The sequence below is a fragment of the Mesocricetus auratus genome, unplaced genomic scaffold, assembly GCF_017639785.1.
Source record: "Mesocricetus auratus isolate SY011 unplaced genomic scaffold, BCM_Maur_2.0 Super-Scaffold_100019, whole genome shotgun sequence".
Lineage (NCBI taxonomy): Eukaryota > Metazoa > Chordata > Mammalia > Rodentia > Cricetidae > Mesocricetus > Mesocricetus auratus.
The window spans coordinates 8189412-8213878 of record NW_024429200.1 but is presented as its reverse complement, the minus strand read 5'-3'; the positions used below and the strand labels follow the sequence as shown (position 1 = coordinate 8213878).

Below are 24467 nucleotides of genomic sequence, written 5' to 3'. Positions count from 1 at the left end.
TGGTCAAGTTCCTGCCAGATTTCCCTGCAGAGTAGAGCTGTCTCAGCATGGAAAAGTTTCCATAGATTAGCTTCTTGCTTTTCTTTTCTTTCCTTCCTTCCTTCCTTCCTTCCTTCCTTCCTTCCTTCCTTCCTTCTTTCTTTCTTTCTTTCTTTCTTTTTTTCTTGTTTTTCAAGCCAGGGTTTTTCTGTGTAAGATCCCTGGCTGTCCTGGAAGTCACTCTGTAGACCAGGCTTGCCTTGAACTTACAATGTTCTGCCTGTCTCTGACTCCTGAGTGCTAGGATAAAATGCATGAAAAAAATCTGAGGAGGAAAGCATTTATTTCAATTTATAGTTCCATAGCACAGTCAATCATCAAAGGGAGTCAAGGCAGCAGCTAAGACATGGCAGAACCTGGAGCAGGAACGGATGCAAAGATCACAGCAATAGACATCCTAAATATGACACATAGGAAACTAGTGCTTTGTAGGCGTGAGTGGTGTTGAAGGTTGTATAGAAGAAGCAATGTAAACTGAATCTCTAATAATGGGTAAGAGTTAGCTTGGTATATTGGATAGAGAATCCCAAGAACTGCACATAGAGTTTCAAAGATGTGCCAGAATCTGCTGCTTCTAGAGGAAGATAAGCAGTTCCTTCAGTGGAATGTTTTTGAGGAGAAAGGAGAGAAAAGAATTTGGAAGAAATATAGGGGAAAGGCTCAAGGTGTCATAGAAAGAATAGTATTACTATCTTAAAGACATTGGTAGTCTTTGAGGGGTGGTAGTGGAGAGAGGAAGACAAGAAATGAGTGATTTTTTTTTTTTTTGGTTTGGTTTTGGAGACAGGTTTTTCTCTCTAGGTTTGGAGCCTGTCCTGGAACTTACTCTGTAGACCAGACGAGGCTTGAACTCAGAGATCTATTTACCTATCTTTGCTTCCCAAGTGCTGGGATTAAAGCAGTGTGCCATCACTGCCCAACTTTGTTATGCTCAGAATTTTGCAACCGTTTTAAGGATCAATTTGGAAAGCAAGGGCAATGGGACAAGACACCTCAAGATGACGTTATTGTTTCTGTTGGTCGTGATAAATTGTGTCTGAATTGTATGTTGGCTGTGCCTGGGAATATGTAGCGGGATGGCAGGGCAGCTGAGTATAGGATGATCCTGCCTAAATCGTGGAGGGTATTTTTTTAGAGTATGCAGCGTGAAATTCAAAGAAGAGGACTACACAGTGCAACTTGTTGTATTTGAGACCTGTGGAGTTATTCAGTAGAATCTAGAGCTAGGGGGAGTGATCTGCACCAAGCATGGATTATAGGGTATCATTAGTATTTGGTTGGTACTTGACAACCTGATAGTGAGAGCATCCTAAGAAAGCATGAGAAAAGCCAACAATTGAGATTAAAACCTTGGGGACATGAACATGTTGGTGATATTAGATGAAGAGGAGGCAATATCTGTAGTCATACCATATCATCTCCAAACTTTTTTACCGTCCTTGTTCTATCAACACTGGGTCCCTCTGTAGAATCTGGCTTTGGAGGTTCTCTTCAGCAGTATCTTTGATGTGTTGGTCAACAGACTCGTTGTTTTTTCTTATAATCGCTGAGAAATATGCTTTCTAGTGTCATCAACTGGCATCACAATATTTTAATCATTCTTAGTCATGGAATATTTTTTTCCAATTTGTATATTTTTTTTGTGTGTGTGAGTTTCGAGACAGGGTTTCTTTGTGGTTTTGGAGCCCATCTTGGAACTAGCTCTAGTAGATTAGGATGGTCTTGATTTCACAGAAATTGGCCTGCCTCAGCCTCCCGAGTGCTGGGATTAAAGCTGTGTGCTACCACACCCATCTCCAATTTATCTTTTGTCTTCAAGTGTTTTCTGTACTTTTATCTGTTAAATATATCAGTATTCCAAATAACTTTTCATATGATAAAAGTTGTTCAAATAACAAAACATTTGAAACTGCTCATTTATGAAAATGCATCATTCAAGGTTTCAATATATATTTTTGAATCTCAGTCTCATCATAATGTTAGATTCCATCTGTTCTGTAATATTTTATCATTGTGTTTATCAAATTGCTGCAATGAGTCACTCATTTGTGTGGGTGCTGTGTATTTGCTTGTGTAAGTTCACATGCACACATGACTTAGTGCACATGTAGAAGTGAGAAGACTACCTGATGGGACTTGTGGAAGGAGTGGGACCTCAGGTAGTGGAAGGAGATTTGTCTCAGGTGGTCCGCTTTGCAGGTAAGCTCCTTTAGTTGCAGGTCCAACTTTTTGGTCCTATGTTTATAACTTTATTCTCATATGTTTTGTGTCTGTTTTTGATATCTAATTTTTCCATTTTCTTCATATTTCTCACTTATTCAAACAAAAGTTGAGCTCAGTGTACCTTTTTGAAAAACAGTTATTGTGTGCAGAACTATTGTACAAATCCTCTATAGCTACTTTTCCATGAAACAGATAATTTTTCTGCATATCAGGTTTTTGTTTTTCTGACCGTAGCAAATTCACTCCTAGGCAGCCTGGTAGTTCCCTATTTCTGCACATAAGCCTATCTGTGTCATACTTAGTGTGGCCACCCTGTTTCATAGCAGACTATAGCCAAGTCATACTAGGACTCAATCAGTTCTCTTGCTCAGCATGTAAACATATTCGTGTCAAACTTAGTGTGGGCACCCTGTTATCATAGCAGACTGTAGCCAAGTCATACTGAGCTCAATCAACTCTCATGCTCCTAAACACTTGGCTATTTTTCTTAATATTTCTAAAACAGACTACCTGTGGGTTAAATTGTTACTACTACTAATAATAAAACAATAAAAAAGTCAGTGTGTGACTCAATTTTCTTTTTTTTTTTCTTATTCACTCATTCAACCAATATTTGGCACTACTCTGAAAATTTATAACAGTGAATCAAACAATCACAAACATTACTTCTAGCATTAATCCCAGGTGTAAGTTTATATGCTTATGTAATATCTAGAAAGATGATATGTATATTAATGCTACATATTGATATGTGCTAGCTATAGAAATTAAAGGATAAAAGGGAGACATAAATTATCAAAAATAGGAGTTTTAGGTAGATTGTATGGGGATAGTGTCTATAGTAAGTTTTTTCTTTTTTTAATTATTTTTTTATTTAGATTAGAAACAATCTTGTTTCACATGTCCACCCCAGCTCCCTCTCCCTCCCTTCCTCCCCCGCCCTCCCCACCAGGTCCACCACCCACTCTCCACTCTGATCCCCAAGGAGGGTGAGGGCCTCCATGGTGGATCTCCATTAACTGTCATTTCATCCAGGGCAGGGCCTAGGCCCTCCCCCAAGAGTCCCAGCTGAGAGAGCCTCCCATATTGTGGCATGGGCACTCAAAGTCTATTTGTACACCAGGGATAAATACTAACCAAGGCCCCATAGATTACCTAGGCCTCCTCACTGACACCCACATTCAGGGGGTCTGGGTCAGTCCCATGCTTTCCACACAGCCATCAATCTGGAGTCCAAGAGCTCCCCCCTTGTTCAGGTCAACTGTTTCTGTGGGTTAAACCAGCCCACTCTTAGCCCATCAGTTCTCTCTTTCTGTCACTGGAGGAGTTCAGTTCAGTGTTTGTCTGTGGGTATCTGCCTCTGCTTTCATCAGTCACTGAATGAAGGTTCTCTCTGGCAGTGGGATTGTAGGCTGGCACTCCCCTGATTCATGTCTAAAATCTATATATGAGTTAGTACATACCATGTTTCTCTTTTTGTGACTGGGTTACCTCACTTAGTATGGTTTCTTCTAGTGCCATCCATTTGCCTGCAAATTTCAAGATTCCATTGTTTTTTTCCACTGAATAGTACTCCATTGTGTAAATGTACCACATTTTCTCTATCCACTCTTCAGTTGAGGGGCATCTAGGTTGCTTCCAGGTTCTGGCTCTTACAAATAACGCTGCTATGAATGTAGTGGAACAGACATCCTTGTTGTATGAATGTGCATCTTTTGGGTATATGCCTGCTGGGTCTTGTGGTAGGCTGTTTCCCATTTTCCTGAGGAATCTCCATACTGATTTCCAAAGTGGCTGTCCAAGTCGGCACTCCCACCAGCAGTGTAGGAGTGTTACCCTTTCTCCACATCCACTCCAGTATAAACTGTCATTGGAGTTTTTTATTTTAGCCATTCTGACAGGAGTGAGATGGTATCTCAGAATTGTTTTGATTTGCATTTCCCGGATGGCTAGGAATGTTGAGCACTCTCTCAAGTGTTTCTCAGCCATATTAGCCTCCTCTATTTAGAATTCTCTATTTAGTTCTGTAACCCATTTCTTGATTGGATCCTTTGGTGTTTTGGAGAATTCTGTCAGATGTGGAGTTAGTGACTATCTTCTCCCAATCTGTGGGGTGCCTTTTTGTCTTGCTGACTGAGTCCTTTGCCTTACATAAGCTTCTCAGTTTCAGGAGGTCCCATTTATTAATTGTTGATCTTAGTATCTGTGCTACTGGAGTTATGTTCAGGAAGCGATATCCTTCATCTCTTTTGATTGATTTTATTTTGAAATCTAATTTGTTAGATATTAGGATTGCTACCCCCTCTTGTTTCTCGGGTCCATTTGATTGGAAAATCTTTTTCCAACCCTTAACTCTGAGATAATGTCTGTCTTTGAGGCTGAGGTGTGTTTCTTGTATTAAGCAGAAGGATGGGTTCGGTCTTGGAATCCATTCTGTTAGCCTATATCTCTTTATGGGCAAGTTAAGACTGTTAATATTGAGGGATATTAATGACCATTGATTGTTCATTCTTGTTTGTTTTGGAATAGTTGATGGTGGTGCAATTATATGTGGATTTCCACCTCTTTTCTTTTGGCTGTTGGTAAGGTGGGATTATCTATTGCCTATGTTTTTCTGGTTGTAGTTAACTCCCTTGGGTTGGGATTTTCCTTCCAGAACTTTCTGTATGGCTGGGTAAGTGGATACGTATTGTTTAAATCTGTTTTTGTCATGGAATATCTTGTTTTCTCCATCTATAGTGATCAAAAGCTTTGCTGTGTATAGCAGTCTGGGCTGCCATCTGTGGTCTCTTAGTGTTGGGAGAATATCTATCCAGACCTTCTGGCATTCAGAGTTTCCACGTAGAAGTCAGGTGTGATTCTGATAGGTTTGTCTTTGTATGTTACTTGGCCTTTTTCCTTTGCTGTCATATGTTTTTTCTTAAAAACACGAGGGGCACAGGAAGTCCTCCTATTTCTCCACCCAGCCTACTGTTGTTTTCTTTGTTGTGCATGCTTCCCTAGCTTTCCCTTTGGCTTCTTTATGGCCTTCTTGATCTGAAGGACAATTTTTGCTAGTTCTGCTCATTCTGTTTTTATTTAAGTAGAACTATATCAATGGCAGGGCATTGACACTGTATCAAAATAAACAGTTGGAAATGATGGAAAGGTCAAGGTCTTCATATTTAATACGAAGTTGTTAGAATTCTTTGGAGCTAAATATTTAGTTCTTGTCGCATGAAATTTTTATTTCCTCTGACTTTGATTATTTGAAAATGAAAACCCAAAAGACTGTTAATGGTTGCCAGTATCTGATGCAACTAGTTGATATTTTGTGGCTTTGAGTGATCACAATCCTGCCTTTTGATTTTCAGGATGGAAGTGCTTCACTAAGTGGCACCTCAGTTTGGGTTCCTGTGCTGGAAGCTGACCCTGGACTAGAGTGACCTTGGTAGGACAGTGTCATCAGCCAACTCCATTCACATCATTTGACTTTGTTAGAAGGGGTTTCATGCCACTCTAAACAAATACCATGCAGTAAAATGTCTGTGTTTTTGCATCTTTTATGCCCATCAACAGAGCTGGATGGATTGAACACAGTTAGCAGTTCAGTGTGTTTCCTGAATCTTTTGAGATCCCAGCACATCCTACAGGAGACTGCAATCAGAAACAGCTTAGGTATGAGGTTCCCAAGTATGCTTCAGTTATTTGAGTTTTTCCCCCCAAAACAAAGAAGTGTTAAATTTCCTGCATTGATGACATGAAAGCTGTGCTCTTGCACCAAATACTACACTGTGATTAGTTCTGGTGAAAGACCCCTACCCAGGACCCCCTAGGAAAAGAAAAGCAAGGCCAGGCCATTGCCTAATGAAAAAACCCAGACCAGGTGCCTCGCCCAGCTGGCAGGATGTCAAACAGCATCTGTGGTCACCAGAGCAGTCAGGGGACCCGGATAATAATTGCTGAAGCGTGCCAGGGTCTTTTATGTGGCAATACCTGGACACCTAGTCCTTGGCAACTACCTCTGCCCCCAGTTGTGTCTGTGATCACCATAGTAGTCATGGGACCCGCATAATAATTGCTGAAGCGTGCCAGGGTCTTTCAAGAGGTAATACCAGGAAACTTAGTCCGTGGGAATTACCCCTGCCCCCAAGATGATACTTATGTAACCATTAAAACTCTATAAATATTGTGCTCCCTGCAAGCCCGGTATGCTCTGCACCCGAGTTGCAGTAGTATCCGCACGCGCCTGTGTACCCAATAAATCACCTCTTGAATTTGCATCCAGTGGTCTGGTCCTGTCCTTGGGCAGAGGATTCGGTTCGGTGCCCGGCGCTTTGATGCCGAGGTCTTACACTGGCAGTTTTAGTTTTACTTTTTTCCCGTTAGTGGAGGTTGTAAACTACAATTTCATTACACTAAAATTATGGTGCTTGAGCTCTAACCAAAGTTTGAGTTTGTTTTTCCCTTTGGGGACTTGGCATTTTGTGCTTCATGACTTTTGGTTTTACGAGACAGGGTTTCTCTGTATTGTTTTGGAGGCTGTCGGTCCAGCCCGGCCTTGAACTCACAGAGATTCACCTGCTTCTGCCTCCCGAGTGCTGGGATTAAAGGCGTGCACCATCACCGCCCGGCCGAGTAAATGTTTCTATCTTGATACTTTTCTGGTGTTTTTTGTTTAAAGTAGATTTTTTTTTTTGTAGTATTAGTCAAATTAGTTCTGAATGCGTATCTTTCACCTTATAACACTGTACTTCCTATGTTCTCATGCTTTGATTGATAAAGCTGTATTTTTGAGAACATAATTTAGTGAGGGAAACTTCATTATGGGCTTCTAAAATTAGGAGAGTATAGCATATAACAATTGTGTGTGTGTGTGTGTGTGTGTGTTTCAAGACAGGATTTCTCTGTAGCTTTGGAGCATGTCCTATAGACCAGACTGGCCTCTGAACTCACAGAGATCTGCCTGCCTCTGCCTCCCGAGTGCTGGGATTAAAGGCATGCGCCACCACTGCCCGGCGCTTCATGACATTTTTGCCTTAGTTAGACTCACTTCTTTATATTCTTGCTCTATATTCCTCCCAAGGGGAAATGGTGTGTTTTATCTACTGGAAAGCAGGAATGTGTCTGTCATGGACCTGCCATTTACTTGTTTAAATAAAGAAATCCAACTATAGTGTAATAGCCCAATAATTGGGAAGTTGGCCATGTGACAGTATGTGGATTCATTACATTGAGGTTCTAAGTTCATTCCAAGAATAAAATATTAAATATCATGTACACAAAATGAATGAATACCTTTTCCCCTACCTTTTTATATGATCTTTGCTGCTATATCCTTTAAAAATATTTTACCTAAATATTTATTCATTCATTTATTTATTTATGTACATTTTTCTGTCTGCCTGTATTCCTGCAGGCCAGAAGAGGGCACCAGATTTCATTACAGATGGTTGTGAGCCACCATGTGGTTGCTGGGAATTGAACTCAGGACCTCTGGAATAGCAGACAGTGCTTGACCACTGAGCTATCTCTCCAGCCACCTATAAAAATATTAAATGGTATCCTAAAAGTAGTTACAGTGTTTGTTTCAATATTTGTTGTTTGCTTTCCTATGGTTTTATATTTGGGGAATAATTTACTAACTATTAGTACACTATTAACATACTATTATTTTTCTTTTTTCTCTATTTTTATGAAATCAGGTGACTGAATGTAAGAAATGAAGACCTAGTACATTCTGACACCATTTTTAGCTATTTTGGTATCACTTAAGTTTAAAATCCTCAGCAACCCTGCATCTTTCCTTTGTTTTTAGCCTTGAGAGTCTGTGTAAAAATTTAGTTCTAGTACTAAATTGTTAGTATGAAATTGTTAATGACTCTATCTAACCTTTCTTGGAGGAAGTGAATCATTTCAGTTCTCTCAACATGGACCTAAATATAATGGAGAGTTCACTGGATTATAAAATGTGACAGTTGAGTTTCAGGGTTAAATGAATATAGGTCTGAGAATCGGCAGGTGTAATTTCAGAGGTCCTCTGTTGTCGCCATAAAGCAGAGACAAATAGGCACACAGCAGTGGTAGATTTTGTTATCCTGAAAGTGTACTGGTAGCTTGTTACAGATAACTAGTAGTTGACCTTTTCTCCTTCAGAACTCTGATGTTCTCTTCGTATGATTATTTTGGACCAAAGCATCACAAGGTCTAAATTTGAGTCTTCAAATGCTACTTGTAAAGTGTGTTCTTTGAACCTTGTGGTACATTCTCAAATGGCTACACCTGGGACCATCTGGAGATACCTTGCTACTAAATTGGAAGATACTGTTCAAATTAAACATATTTTAAAAACAACAAAATGTTTGTTTTCTTCCTAGTGTTCCTCTCAATCCTAGTTTGTTGTAAAACCCAGGAGAGGAGGAATGCTGTGAGCCCTCATCAATTATAGCTGCAGCCAGCTGTGGGCCTGATGGCTGTCTCCTTTTTACAAATGACACAGGGGAATCAATCACATCTGGGCAAGAAAAGATTTGTCAATGAAAGAGTGGCAATGATGCTTTATTGTTCTGCTTGTGGACCTCGACATTTCTTCATTCATTTCCAGTATCTAGTGTCTCTGATATGAAATTAATTCTTGTAATACTTGCCAAGCAGGCATAACATTCAGAGCCTGAGATAATCCAACTACAAATCTATAAGCCATAGGCCATCTTACTTCCTGCATCACTAGTATGTATGTAATTATAAATGGGAATTGGTTTGTTTGGGGGAAACTACGCTGAGAAAAATAGCTGAGGAAGTTTGTGGTATCTCCGTGGTTAATGACCATGTTGGGTCTTCCTGATGAAAGCTCTCAAACCATTGAAGTCTCTTCGGCTTCTAGGTTCCTTTTCAGTTCCCCTTCCCTACACCTAGAGAGGCTGGTTGTCATACTCTTTCTTGTTGCTTTTTTAGTGTATTTCTAAATCAGATGATGATCATATTTTTGAGCAAACATGATGGAATATGAAATATCATTTAGAGCAATACATTAACTATTTTATTAAGCAAATAAAAATAGATAAGGTTTTGCATTATTTTAATTCAATATTAGAATGATAATATGTACATTCTAATTTCTAATGAAAATCTACATTTTATGTGGTTATTTAAGTACATAGCTAAATTTGATAGCTTAAAAATGTATTTGGTGACACCTAGCTGTACATTAGATAAAAATAATGTTCTCCCAAGAAGGAGAGGTAAAGTGTATTAACTTCTAAAGGTTTATAAATCAGTGCAGATGTCACTGGGGCAAATTTATCCCAGCCTCTACTGAGTGGTATTTGAGTCTGTGAGGTTTCAGAACTGTTAAAGGAGAACCAGCTTGTTGCAGGATATATGCTTCTTCCCTTGTATCAAAAGAGGAGAGTCTGGAAGTCTTAATGGTTTTTTAGGCAAAAATAATGTGGGCAAAAATGGGTATAATGTAAAATGGAAGAAAACAAGAGTGTTTCTGAGAAACGAGGCACAGAAAGGGAAAGGTGCTTGCAGTTCAAGAGCAGTTCCTTCTTTCCGTTCAGCAGTTATTCCTGGATTCTTACCACGTGCAGACAGCATTTCAGACATGAGGCATAAGCAGCCAGTGAACAGGAAGCTTTCTGTTTTGATGCTGCCGACATTCGTTTTTATAGAATCTGGTAGACACAGATCGAATAAACAGATTGGGTTGTGGGAAGAACAAATGAGAACCATGCGTCAGTGAAAGGATTTGCTTCTTAGCTTTTCACCAGGATGCCAAAATGGTTGAGGAAAACCACTTTAAGAAAAATATACATATGTTGACCGGTGATTTTGGTGGTTACAAGGACCAGCTTTGTCCAGCTAGTCATGGTCTCTGACTTGCCTTTCGCTCATGCTCTGCTGGTCTTTGCCCTGCATGCTAGGTGTAGCTCCATTAGTGTTTCCTGCTGCCTCCACTTCCTTGCTCTCCCTGTAGAGTTTTCTTCACACCTCCCATTGCTGCTTTTTTGTCTTCTGTCTATTTCTTTCTTTCTCATCCCACACAGTTTACATGATCCATTTATTGGGTGAGTCAATTTGAACTTCTTTTCATTTAATTATTATAGAAAATGCTATTTGATTATTTTACTTTCTGTTATAAAAATAAAATGTTTTCTGATGTTAAACACGAACACTTTTGTTTTCAGTTTGTGAAAAGGCAGGAAGTTGCCAACTATTTCTTAAGAAGATGAAAAGTATGCTTTGAAAAGTCATTCGAGTAGAGCAACTAATACATAAATCATATTTTTACTTTACTCTTGTATCCATTCTTTAAATATATTCTTTTTCCATAATTTAGCTAAATATTTTATTAATACTTGTGTGCTGGTTGTTTTGTGCTTGTTAAAAGAGTGAATCCATGGAAGAATTTATCCCTTCTTCTATGGAATGGGCTATCCAAATATAAGAGCAATAATTTTCCACAAGTAGGTAAGTCTGTAGTTTTCTGCTCTGTTAAGGACTTCCATTTTCCAAGTGCAATGATGACTTTCACCTTGGCTCCCAGATTCCTCTCAACATGTAAAGCATTGCAGATTGCACTGTTGCCATCTCCATTTGAGAGCTCTGTGGCTGTAAAACTTGGTGTAGCCTTAGGAAGGGAAGTGCGATAGACTCTGCTTCAGGACTTGGTGTTGCTGTCCAGCACACAATTGTGGCTCTTTAGAGAAGAAGGCATGGTAAACAATATGAATTTGGGGAGGTAGGCAGTTTGTGTTCTTTAGTGTGTGTGAAATATCTTTGTTCTATCAGATAAGTCATGCCCATCAAGGTTGCTAGTAGTGCTGTCAGTTGAGCTTCCCAGAGTACCTCTTCACCCTTTAGATTAGGTTCCCCTCTAAAATGTAAATGCTAATGGCCCGTGCTGCAGTGGGTTCCCCTTAGTTGAAAGACTGACTGTGGTTCAAAGCTCATATGATGGTCTTGGTATAGCACATTCCTATGTGGTCAGTCTCCTTCCAACTCATGCCACCAATAGGAATTGCTCTGATGCAAGATCTAAAGTGATGACCATTGTTGTCACAGAAGCCTTTGAATGGCAGAAAGGACAAAACAGGAATGACATATTGTTATTGTTTTCAGGGAGGTTCTGAGATGGAACCACATTGTTATTATGTTCCACTGTGCAGAACTACCAGCTGTATTTAACTCCAGGCAGGCCACATATGCAGCTGTGATTCCAAGATGTGCAGTCAGCAGTCAGAGGAGTATAGTTATTGTTTACAGGTAGCAGTCTCTTTTCCCCCTTCCGGGTGTAATCAGTTGCAAATTATGTTACTAGACAGATGATCAATTACTTACTATTTGAAATTTATTTACCTCTTCTTGTCCTTTTGATAGCTACATCTTTAACAACCGAATAATGAACAATGTTTAGAGACTCAGTGTGGCTGTCTGCCTCACATTGTAGCCATGCGTTACACTATGTTATAAATCTCTTGAAATGTCACTAATGTAACTGATTAATAGGATTTTAAAATTTGCTTAGTTTACATTAAAAGACTTGGTTGAGCTGGAAAGTTTTTTTTATTATTCCTGTGTCAATTTTAGTATGTGACTAAGTTTTAAGCTAAATTTTACAGAATTTAAAAATCAGATGAGGGCCGGGCGGTGGTGGCGCACACCTTTAATCCCAGCACTCGGGAGGCAGAGGCAGGCGGATCTCTGTGTGTTCGAGGCCAGGCTGGACCGACAGCCTCCAAAACAATACAGAGAAACCCTGTCTCGTAAAAACCAAAAAAAAAAAAAAAATCAGATGAGTACTTCTGATGAACATTTAACATCTGAATCTAGGTCTTATTTAAATATAAAGTGGAAATTGGTTTTGAAAGGTAACTATAAGAACATAAATTTAACATTATAGGTTAAAGACAATACTCATTAATATAATAAATTTTACTTCATTTTCTGTTTTTATTTAGCTAGTGAAAATATTAATTTATATGTAGAGTTTACATTATATTTCCATGTGGGAAAGCTTCATTTTTTAATATAGGGCTTGGTTTCTTAGTATCTTTCATCTCTGAGGCAGCAACAGTTTTAAAGATGAATAGAGCTGCCTTTTAAGTTTTGTCATATTGTCTTGTATACTGGTTCCCCCCCTTAAGTTTTTCCTTCAAGAGTCTTTTTTCTCCCCTTGTCATGATACTCTGTCAGACCTGTCCTTAATCTTCACTAGCCTCAAGTAGAAGTATAGCTTATTGCTGTTTAAAAGATGATCATATTGTTTAATCTTCCTATTACATATCTTAGTGAATATGTTATAACTGTGTCTTTGATGATAAATTTATATTAGACTTTCTGACATTAACTTCTACATCTGCCATATACTGGTTCATTCTAAGATAGATTAGCAGAAACAAAATCTTTTCTTGAAGCTGTTTGGAGTGTGTTGTGTTCAAAACATACAAAATGCTTAATTTTTGTTGTTTTGGTGTCTGTGATGGGGGATTCAAGGGAATGAGTTAATTTTTGTTCTGTATAGTACAAATTCTGTTCAAGTTGACGTTAGTACCATGAACTGCAAACAAGTAAATTATAAAACTGTTATGAGTCCATGACTTTTATGATCTTCAAATAGTATGTATAGTCTCTACCATTTCCGTTATTATACACTAATTGGATTTTGTTCACATGCTCCCCTTTGGGCTTCTTGTTTCCTTTATGAAGGCACCAGTAGCAGTTGCTTTACTTTGATTCTTGCAGTGCTCCATGAGGGTATGATTGTAAAGGTAGTTTGGACACTGAGTACTCGTGTTCTTGTAAAGGCTTGGTTTTTGTAGGCGTCTTTCCTTTCTTGGTGAAAGGAGATGGTAGTGTTTACCACTTTCTCATGTGTCAGTGTGGAAAGATGTGGTATTAATTTCACATTGACTTATGGAGTTTAAAGTAGAGGCAAGTAATTATTAAAATAATTTAGTAAATATATCAACATTTGTCTTCACATATGCATCTCTCATATTATAAGACTTGTAATTGAAGAAACAAAAGTGCAAAAATAAAAAGTTCTACTAAAGAACAAACTTGAGAATTTTGTGATGGTTTTCCCTTCCTATTTTGTTGGCAGAAAAACCATCTTTCCCTTCCATAGCTTCCTAACATTAGAAAGCTCTGTCTGAAAGGTAAGGATAGCTTGTTTAGAGACACCCACCCAACCTTGCATATATTATGATGAGAAATGTATAATTAAGGCATGCTTAGAAACAAGCCTTAGTAAACCTGCCTGTTGTGAGTCAGTTATCCTGGGAATAATCACCTAAAGTTTCTTCTGGGTTGATTTCATAGAATTATAAAAATACACAATTCATTGCTTTCCTTTACTCTGTTTATATGTTATTTTCTTAAAGTTGAAAAATGAAGTCAAGCAGTGTTAGCTCACTCCTTTAATCCCAGCACTTGGGAGACAGAGGCAGGAGGATCTCTGAATTTGACGGTAACCAGGTGAGTTCCAGGATAGCCAGAGATACACAGAGAAACTCTGTCTTGCAAAACAAAACAAACAAAACAAAACAAAAAATTACTATAACATCAACAAAATCAAAATGAATTAAATTTTCTAAATGGTTTATTTTGCATGTTCTTTTTTCTCAGTCCCTCTGTGATTGAGGTGGCTCTGTCAGAGGTAAATTGATTCCAGTCCCTTTAAACTCATGGAAGTGCTGAGCTTTGTGATTGCTGGCTTGGGACACTTATTTAGAGCAGTGGCATTTTCATTAGAAGGAGCTGCTCCATTTTTAGTGGAAAGATGAGGTGAAACATCTACTGATTCTGCCATCTGTGTTCATTGTTGAGGAACTTCCCCTCCATGATGTGTATCTTCTTTAAAAATCCAGAGTATTTCCTTTCTAATCTAATTGTAAATCTCACTGAACCCTTATTCATGGAGCCCTATGTTCTTTTTATTCCATGGCAGAAATCTATACAAAGTGCCTTCATATAGCCTCTCTTTTGTTCCTCTTGTGGCCCCCTACCATCTCTTTTTATTCTTTCTAGTTGAGGGAGTAGAAAAACTAAGTGAGCAGAGAGCCTAGCAGTGCCTTTTCTGTTCTCCCTCCTCCTCGATTCAGAACTGCTTCACTGTGTTCTCTGTGTTGAAGCAATTAGGCAGCTGCTGTGTTTTAAGGTGCCATCATGCCCTGTGTGGTTCTACCAGGATGCTACCTAAAACAGAACTAATGGCAGAGTTAAGTCAAGCTGCCTAGCTTCCTCAACATCTGGGATTTGTGTCTACTGCCAGTCAAGACTTGGCACTGAAAATGGGTCTGTCCCAAATTTTGGTTCAGAAGAAAGTCTCCATACCATCCTCTGAGACCTAGGGCAATTCAATCTAGATCCTGTACCTGCCCACACAGCTGGCTACTCCCGTTTAATGGGTTCTCATTTTCCAGTATGTTTGTTGACAGCATAGCCTTGTTTGTGTGACTACATGCCTAAATGTGTGGTGGGTGATGCATATGTACACGGATATCTGTCTGTGCAAATGCATGAATTCACATCCCCCTATTCAGAGGTGGTATTTGGAGTCATAAACAAATTTGTATCTATTGAATGTGTGTATATGTGTACATATAAATGATATGTACAGCTCTCGGAGCTGTGCTAAATTGGATGCAGCAGGATGCTGACACACTGACTCTTACGAAATTGGTTTTCATTAAAGTCTGCAGGTTGTTCTTGTACTGGCAATGGCTTTGATTAAGCACTGTATTAGGGTCATATCCTGGAATAACAGCATTTTGAAATCCCTGGCTGTTTGTGAAAGAATTGTGATTAAAGTTCTGGCTGTTTTCCCGTGATTACTGCTGTCTGCTGAGGCTCGAGTTTCCTGGTTGTTAGTGGGATTGAGTTGTATGGCAGTCTCTTGTGCTTCCTTGCCAATATCAGTGACATTCTCCAGGGGGAAGTGACTTTGCATTGAAATGTGAGAGCTAAAAGCTGTAACAAAATTAACACGGGGTCCAGGGTTTCTGATGTGACTACAGAGCTAGAATGGGAATGGTTCCTAAAGTCTAATGCATCTGTGATTGAATTTCAGACCAAACAAAGCTGCCATGATGAGAAGGGAGAGAAATTCATCTCTGGGAGATTATGGATGAACAGGCTGAGGAATTCGATATATCGGGGCAAAGTCTAGGGAATCATCCATTTCACTGTTAGCCTTGCTTTTCTTTCTGAATGGCATGGTCTGTGCCTTGGCAGTGAACACCTGGGGAAAACACTGGTGTTGTGAGGATGGTCCCTTTGCCTGCATTTCCTGTGTGTGAAAAAGTGGTGGATTGTGTGTGTGTGCGTGGGTGCATGCATGTGTGTTGGAGAACTTGTTCTGTAGGTTTGGGGAATTATTTTAGAATTATGATTGCCTTAAGAAATATTGAATATCCACAGGTACTCCAATTTGTAATAGTATATATATTCCACATTGAAGAAAATTACTAGTTTCTAAGTAATGTTTTTACTATGTAGTTTTTCTTAGTTGCTTCCAAATTAAAACAACATAATTTTGTTATTTGACTTTCTAATCCTTTTATTTGGACTTTTTTTTGTAATGATGACTTTTTTTCTATCCTTGTATGTTATAAAATCTTTGGTATGGCACCATGCCTTGGTGTTTGTTTTTCTCACTGTGCCATGTATGAAATAGGTTTGTCATGTTTATCTGGAATGAGGTAGAATATACCTTTTGTCCTTTGCAAGAGGTAATTTTAAAACTCAACTGCAGTACTATACAAATCCTGAAATTATTGAATTATTTTTACTTGAGAGAGTTTTAAATTAAAAAATTGAATTCCTAGTGCTCTCTGCCTACTCCAGTCCTATGTTTACATTGACATCTGGGATTGTTTTTAAGATGAACAATGGGGTTCTGGTCTTACCTCTGAATTTTGTTCATGCCATTAAATTTGCTGTATGAAAAAAAGCAGAAAAAATAGTAGGCAAATACATATGTATAGATTTTGGTGATTGATTTGTTAGCTGTGAAGCAGGTGTTTTCTGAGTGTCCACAGTTGTCAGTAACTGTGTTAGATGTTTCCGATATAGAAACAAACAACAAAAATAGTTCCTGCCATTTTCTTATTTTTAGTTTATTTTGAATTTTTACTGAGGCAAAACTTACAAATGATGATCTTCACCATCTTATAGATCTGTACAGCCACCAGCACTATTCAGTTCTGGACTATGTTGTTCCTTATAAAAGGCACACCCCCATCCATTAGTAGTGACTTTCTATCCCTCCCTCTCTCATCCACAGGAGCAACCAATCTATTTTCTGTCTCTGTGGATTTGCCTAATGTGAACATTAAGTATAAGTGGGATCATACACTATGTGGCCTCTGTGTCTGTTTTTGCCACTTAGCATAATGTTTTAAAGATTTGTCCTTATGTTAATGTGAATCAAAACTTTAGCTCATTTTTCTGAGGTAAGTGTGACTGTTGAAGGAGGAAGTAGGCAAAGAGGAGTATGTTTGAATTTGGTTTTGATGTAGGAAATTATATTAGTTGATGTTGGATTTCAGTGAAAGTTCTAAGTAGGCACTTGAACATGCTGATGTAGGGTTTAAATTGCAAGGCCATTATCATATAGATGATATTTAAAGTCAACAAGGTTAAACAAAGTCTTATAGAGCATATATGGAGCAGGGAAAGGCTTAGAAGGTTGAACCTGGAGCACTTATAAATGGAGGACTAGAAAAATGCATGAGGAATAAGAGCCTTGGGAAGGGTTTGCTGAAAGAATGTAAGGTCCTGGAAGCTAAGTGAGGGATGTCTTTCAAGGAGGGAATAGTAAACTGTGGCAGTTAATGCTACTGAGCTTAGTGAGTGAGCTGACGAGTAATAATCATTCATTGCTCTACTCTGTCATGAAGGGGAAGGTCCCAGTGCTCAGCATGTTTCTTGTAATCTCCATGCTTTTTAACTGCTTACATCTTTAACAGAGACAGTTCTAGACTCAGAAACAACCTGGAACTGCAGCTATAACAAAATACCTGAAATTATTAATTTACAAAGAAAAAGTTCGTATTCTCTCTCTCTCTCTCTCTCTCTCTCTCTCTCTCTCTCTCTCTCTCTCTCTCTCTCTCAGTTTTTTTGAGACAGGGTTTCTCTGTGGCTTTGGAGGCTTTCCTGGAACTAGCTTTTGTAGACCAGGCTGGTCTTGAACTCACAGAGATCTGCCTGCCTCTGCCTCTGAATGCTGGGATTCAAGGCATGCACCAACAATGCCCGGCTTTTTTTTTTTTTCTCTCTCATTCTTGTAGCAATTCAAATCCATGATTAGGTGGGCTCAATGCTTTTATTCCTTCAGATAGGGATGTTATATGTTAACCTTAGAGAGCATGTCATCAAACAAACTGATTACTTCATGTCCCAGAAAGAGGGGGTTCAGGGGAGAGGGAGAGAGAGAGAGGGAGGAAAAGTAGAGGGAGAAGGAGAAAAGGGAGGGAGAGGGAGAGGGGCAGGCATGCCAGAGTCTCAGATTCCCTCTGAGAACATGCCTCCAGTTATCTGTGGTCTCTCACTAGCACTCAACTCTTCAAGGTTCTCTTTCCTCCTACTCATGCCACTCTATGATCCAAGTGTTTAACAGTGGACCTCTGGAGGATGTGGTTATCCATACTTCAAGGCTTAAGATACATCTCAGTGTTGGTGTGCATCTTACTCTGAGAGAGCAGTGTGGATTTCACCTCTGGAACTACAGCATAAACAGAAAGGTAGCCAAATATCTAAGCTATAGTACCACTCACCCAACATTTTCACATCCCTTGTCCATCCCCAGTTTTGCTCTGCATCTATCCTTTATCCCATGCCTGAACATCTTGCATCATCACTGTAAATCCTTTGATTTTAAACACCATCATTGAATATGCCTTTAAAATTTATAAACAGCTGAAACTGACTCCATTTCACTAGGAGACTCTGCTTCCCTTGTTCCTGCTTTAAATGCGTTTAATTAGGCTTCTGCTGTTCAGGCCTGGCCTGTAAAAAATTTTTATGAATTTTAAGTGCTTTTTGTAGTTGAAAAAGCATCAACCGGTGTCTGGCTCGCTGATCAAATGATGACGTAAAAGGAAACTGGACGTCAGACTGTGGGGCAGCTAGTGAACGTAAAGGCATAGTGCAGCTTTCTGAAGTGGAAAGAACGGGAGCAACTAATAAATCAGGTTCCCAAAAACTGAAACACAACTTGTTTCAATTCATGTAGTATTTGAATTTTAAAGAAGATAGTACTGGGAGTTTAAATGGCCTAGGCGTCATAAAAGGGACACTGTACCCAAGTAATGTCAGCATAACAGCCTTTAAATTCATCTGCTGACATTGAACTTAGAGATTTCGTAAGTAAATAATGGCAGTGTTTCTAAAGGAGCTTCCAGATTCCCATGCAGTTGTGATAGAGTGACCAGTGACCCCACACTATCACAAGCACTTTTGATCACACTAACATTTCCCCTCAGTTTTGCTCTCAGAAGATCATACACCAATCCTTTTGTAAACTCCTCATAAGAAGTGTCAGCAGTACAAATTCAACTGGTTGCATTCAACAAGTAATGTCAGTGTTCCATGCTACTCCTCTGTTTGGTTCATAGGCTGACATAAAATGAGCCATCCCATACAACTTGAGTATAAAACAGATTTCTCTAAAACAAAAGCAAACTGTATGATTTTAATGATTTCATTTACTATTTGCTACTTTCAGGAGGTCCTATTTATTAATTGTTGATCTCAGTGTCTGTGCTACTGGTATTATGTTCAGAAAGTGGAGTCCTGTACCAAATTTGTTCAAGGGTACCTCCCACTTTCTCTTCTAAGAGCTTCCGTGTGGCTGGATTTATGTTGAGATCTTTGATCCATTTGGACTTAAGTTTTGGGCATGGCGATAGATATGGATCTATTTGCAGTCTTCTATATGCCAGCATCATTTGTTGAAGATACTTTCTTTTTTCCATTGTATAATTTTAGCTTCTTTATTAAAAATAAGATGTTCATAGGTGTGTGAGTCCATCGATTCCATTTGTCTGTTTATCTTTGTGCCAATACCAAGCTGTTTTCAGGACTATAACTGTATAATAGAGCTTGAAGTCAGGGATGGTGATGCCTCCTTGATTTCCTTTATTTTACATGGTTGTTTTGGCTATCCTGGGTCTTTTGTTTTTCCATATAAAGTTGATTATTGTTCTTTCAAGGTCTGTGAAGAATTGTTATGGGGATTTTGATGGCTATTGCATTGAATTTGTAGATTGCTTTTGGCAAGATTGCCATTTTTACTACATTGATCCTACTTATCCAAGAGCATGGGAGATCTTTTCATTTTCTTGTATCTCCTTTAATTTCTTTCTTTAAAGACTGAAAGTTCTTGTTATATTGGTCTTTCACTTGTTTGGTTAGCATTACCACAAGAGATTTTATGTTGTTTGTGGCTATTGTAAAGGGTGGTGTTTCTCTGATTTCTTTCTCAGCTCATTTATCTTCTGTGTATAGTAGGGCTATTGATTTTTTTTAATTAATCTTGTATCCTGCCATTTTGATGAAGGTGTTTATCAGCTGTAGGAATTCCCATGTAGAGTGTTTGGGGTCACTTATGTAAACTATCATGTCATCTGCAAATAGTGAAAGTTTGACTTCTTCTTTTCCAATTTGTATCCCCTTGATCTCCTTTTGTTGTCTTATTGCTCTAGCTAGAACTAGAGATAGAGAGGTATGAATAGAGTGGAGGCCTTGTCTTGTTCCTGATTTTAGAGGAATTGCGTTGAGTTTTTCTCCATTTAGTTTGATGTTGACTGTTGGTTTGCTGTATATTGCTTTTGTTATATTTAGGTATGTTCCTGTTATCCCTGATTTCTCCATGACCTTTATCATGACTGGGTTTTGGATTTTGTCAAAGGGTTTTTTTCAGCATGTAGTGAGATGATCATGTTGTTTTTCCTTTTCAGTTTGTTTATATGGTGGATTACATTGATGGATTTTCATATGAAGCCTACTTGATCATGTTGGAATTCTTTATCTGATGTGTTTTTGGATTTGATTTAACAGTATTGAGTATTTTCGCATCAATGTTCGTGAGGAAAATTGTTCTGTAGTTCTCTTCCTTAGTTGTATCTTTGTGTGGCTCGGGTACCAAGGTAATTGTAGCCTTGCAAAAAGATTTTGGCAATGACCCTTCTGTTTCTATTTTGTGGAACACTTTGAGTAGAATTGGTTAGCTGTTCTATGAATTTCTGGTAGAATTCTGCACTGAAACCATCTGGCCTTGAGCTTTTTTTGGTTGGGAGACTTTTGATGACTGATTCTATTTCATTGGGGCTTATAGGTCTGTTTAAATTGCTTATGTGTTCTTTACTGTTTGTCAAATTCAGATTGGAGCAACTAAAGATTGATTTCCTCAAGACAGGGTTTCTCTGTGTAGCCTTGACTGTTCTGGAATTCATTCTGTAGTTCAGGCTAACCTTGAACTCAGAGATTTTCCTGGCTCTGTGTTTTTGTTTTTGGAGACAGGATCTGTTGGTATGGTTTTGGAGTCTGTCCTGGAACTCACAAGAGATGCTCCTGCCTCTGCTTCCCTAGTACTGGGAATAAAGGCGTGTGCCACCAAAGCCCAACCTGTGAAAATTGATTTCATTAAGTCATGTTATATTAATGTCTACTAGATTTTTGAGATTATTAAAAATGTTCCTTAATTAAATTTTTAAAGATTTACTTTTATTATTTAATCATGGATATGTGTTTGTTGAGTGCACACACACACACACACACACACACAGCTATGGACACGGAGACACTCTCTCCCCCTCTTTGTGTGTGTGTGTGTGTATTCTTGAACATTTAGAAATTTAGGCTTTTTTTTTTGAAGCTGGAGATAAACAGACCTTTAAAAGATTTTTATCATCCCTGGGGAAGGAGAAGGTAACACATTCAATTGCTCCCCAAAACTCTGAAAATGAACATGAATTAAATATTAAAACCTGAGATGTATGACACTAGCTGCGCCAAAGTTTGATTTGTTTTGTGCCCAGAAATTACATCTTTCTCCATTTATACTGAATTGTAGCTAGCTGGCACCCATTGCATAGCTTTGTCTCCAGCATGCTGCTTGTATGAGGAGCTTCTGTAGGCATATGTTACATCAGGTGTCATCCACCGTCAACTCTTTATACACCTAATGCTTCAGAGTACAGATACTTACGTCACTCCAGCATGGCTTTCTGCTTTGCCTGAGTCTTGACTCAGTGAGTATATGCTGGTGGGCAGCTTTAGAGTCTGGCCTGTACCTGAAGGGCGTTACTTTCATAGGAGCACAATTGATATTGCTTCTCTGCAGGGTCATGAAAACACTCCAGGAAGGACTCAGTGACTTTCTTTAGTACTTTTGATTAGGAGAACATTTTACTCTGGGCTCATATAGTTAAATTTTCTCACAGTCCTTCAGTTTTTGAATATTGATTTTCAAAGATTATGTACTATTTAAGTATGTAATGTCACAGCCTATATATGTTTTTTATCAGAGAGTTGGGATTTGGGGGAAAAATTACTGATTTATGTGCATAAGCATAACTGTGTATTTCTGTCAGCTTTATTTGCTTACATTAGGAAGAACTTCAAAGATACAGAAGTTATGGTAGTAGTATGTGTGCATGTGTATGTGTGTGTGCATGCATTTATGTATATGTGGGTATGTACGTGTGTGTGTGTGTATATCTGTGTGTGTGTTTGTAAAACTTCTACATAGATATTCCATTTAAGTCATACAAATACCAAAACATTATTAATGCTACTTTCCTGTTGTATTTTCCTTTGCATTATTTAAAATGAACTCCCAAATATTATGGCATTTTATGTTTTGTATATCTAAATGTACATCTTTAAAAATAAGGCCACCTTTTTTGACAACCTCTGTTTTAATAACCATTTAGTATTATCCTGAATCCCATGTAAGTGTTGAGAAATTCCACATTTAAACTTCATGTAGGATTTACTGATTAAAAATGTGTGGTAGAATGAATTTTATTAGTTGAAATTGAAAACAAAATACAGAAATCTCCTCATTTTCTTTGTGGAATGTCTTATATTTAAACTGAATTAATATCCTTAGATCTTGACAGTTTCAGTGTTTATACTATGACATAATTCCCTTAACATATATATCTTGTCTGTTAGAAGACTGAGACCTAAAGAAAAGAACACACTGTAAGTAATGTGAATTTCATCTCCATACTGGTGTTGATTTGCTGGATTTGGTGCACACCTTTAATCCCAGCACTCAGGAGGCAGAGGCAGGTTTATCTCTGAGTTACAGGTCTGCCTGGTTTACAGAGTGAATCCAGGGTAGACAGTGCTATAGTAATAATTTTCTGATATTATTAATTCATATTGTTCTCTGGAGTGATCATTCTACCCTACCACTGTTGAGGAAAATCTTTAGTGGAGGATTTTTTGGGAGGGGTGTGGTGATGTTACAGGTCATCATTAGAATAGTTGCAGATCCACTGCTGTGTCAGAATACTGTCATTCTGACCCATTGGAGCAGATAGTCACCTCTCTCTGCTTTCCATGACTTCATGTTGGTAGGTTTGAATTGACTGTGGTGAGCAGTATTTGTACCACAGATGCCAACAAATGCTGTGAATCTGGAGTCACCCTTCTATGAAAGTGGACTATTAAATGTTAAGCAACACACTAGTGGTTAGAGTCTATGTAATCCTTTACTTAGAAGAAAGCCCTGCATTCTACTCTCCTCTCCCATATTCTTATACCTTAAAAACACCATTTATGTTTCTTTATAATTATCTGCTCTTTAATGTGGGCAGCATTGCTTTTTTCTTGATATAATTGGATATGTTATAAGTTTATTTCCCTTTTGGTATGTTTCATGACTGTGACAGTATATAATGGTGATATTGTTTGAGGAGTCAACTACTACAAATCCTCCAGGAATAATCTTGATTTGCTAATTATATGTAGGTGTAAGGACATCTTTAGGCAATTCTAGAATTTCACTGTCAGAATTGACTTTCACTTGGATCAGTGTTTTACCTATCCTCTATGGGATGATGACAAATGGGCTCCCAGCCTTTTTTAGGAAGAACAGGACCTAGCCTATCAGTATGTGCCCTCCAAGTCATCCATTACTGTTTTATGCCCTTTTCAGCCACGGCAAGGCTTTCCTTTAAAGTTTTTACTTTGGCAGAATTACTATTTATAATTATGTTAATTTGATACATGTATCAAATATATAGTGAGCAGTGACCAAATCAGATTAGTTATCATTTCCATATCCTCAAACAACATGCCTACTGTTGTTAACCTTGGATTTTTCTAGATATTTTGAAGTATTGTTTGCTGTAGCCTATGGTCACCCTCTGGTGTTCAATCTAACAGAAGCTATAAACTTACTCATCTTAATTTTGTTTTGCAAGACCATAGAAAAGAATCCCATTGTCTTGTTCATAGGGTAGTATTTCTTACAGCTGGAGCCAGTAAAGCCATTGCTTCCGACATCTCTATTCATCGGACTTAATCATTCCCCATTTTCCATACTAATCTTCTCAATTGTAGAATGAAACTGTATTAATTAAACCTGCTTTTCTTTGAGGATTTATTTCATAAGTTCTTTATAGTAGGGATTAGCGAAATACACAATAGTTAATTGCATTTTGTCGTAACTAGTATTGATAATATCCTTTACAGAAATATGAAAAGGTTTACATGTATTTAAATGTTCCTTGATAATTGTTAAGTCATTATTTTCATGTTTATAAGTAAGTTCATAAAGATTGGTCAAGTCATTTATAGTAAGTTTATAGAGATTGCTTCAAGGACAGGCTCATGGAGGAAACAGAGACATTGAGGTTTTTACTGCATCAGTTGAGTTTGCTTCTTTTTTTTTCAGATTCTAGATTTATTAGGTAGGAAAGGGTTGGGTTTTTATTTTTTTATTTTTAAATGTAAATTAGAAACAAGGCTGCTTCACATGTCAATTTGCTTCTTATTGTCATACTCAGGACTTTTGATCCTTAAACTGTAACACTGACATCATTTGTAATAATTTTGTCTACATGTGCATTTCACTATATAAAGAACCATAGTTTATAGAGAATCCTGAAAGATTTTTGTGAACCTACAAAGGTGAAGAAAAATGATTAGCAAGATATGTGACATACTCCTAAAACTCTGAGGTTGAGGCAGAGGATTGAGAG

At 38.2% G+C, this 24467-nt stretch overlaps 1 protein-coding gene across 3 annotated transcripts in view; it reads left to right on the top strand.

Annotated features, from left to right (window-relative positions):
* The window catches only part of Exoc4 (exocyst complex component 4), a 695598-nt gene that overhangs the window by 267192 nt on the left and 403939 nt on the right, over window positions 1–24467 (top strand). Inside the window, exon 10 of one of the 3 annotated variants that reach the window (XM_040728515.1) lies at window positions 5616–5692. The exons of the other annotated variants lie outside the window; for them this stretch is intronic. Coding sequence (XP_040584449.1) covers window positions 5616–5671 — 56 coding nt within the window. The 3' untranslated portion in view covers window positions 5672–5692. Of the gene's footprint in view, window positions 1–5615; window positions 5693–24467 lie in introns of those variants that run through there. 3 annotated transcript variants of the gene reach the window in all.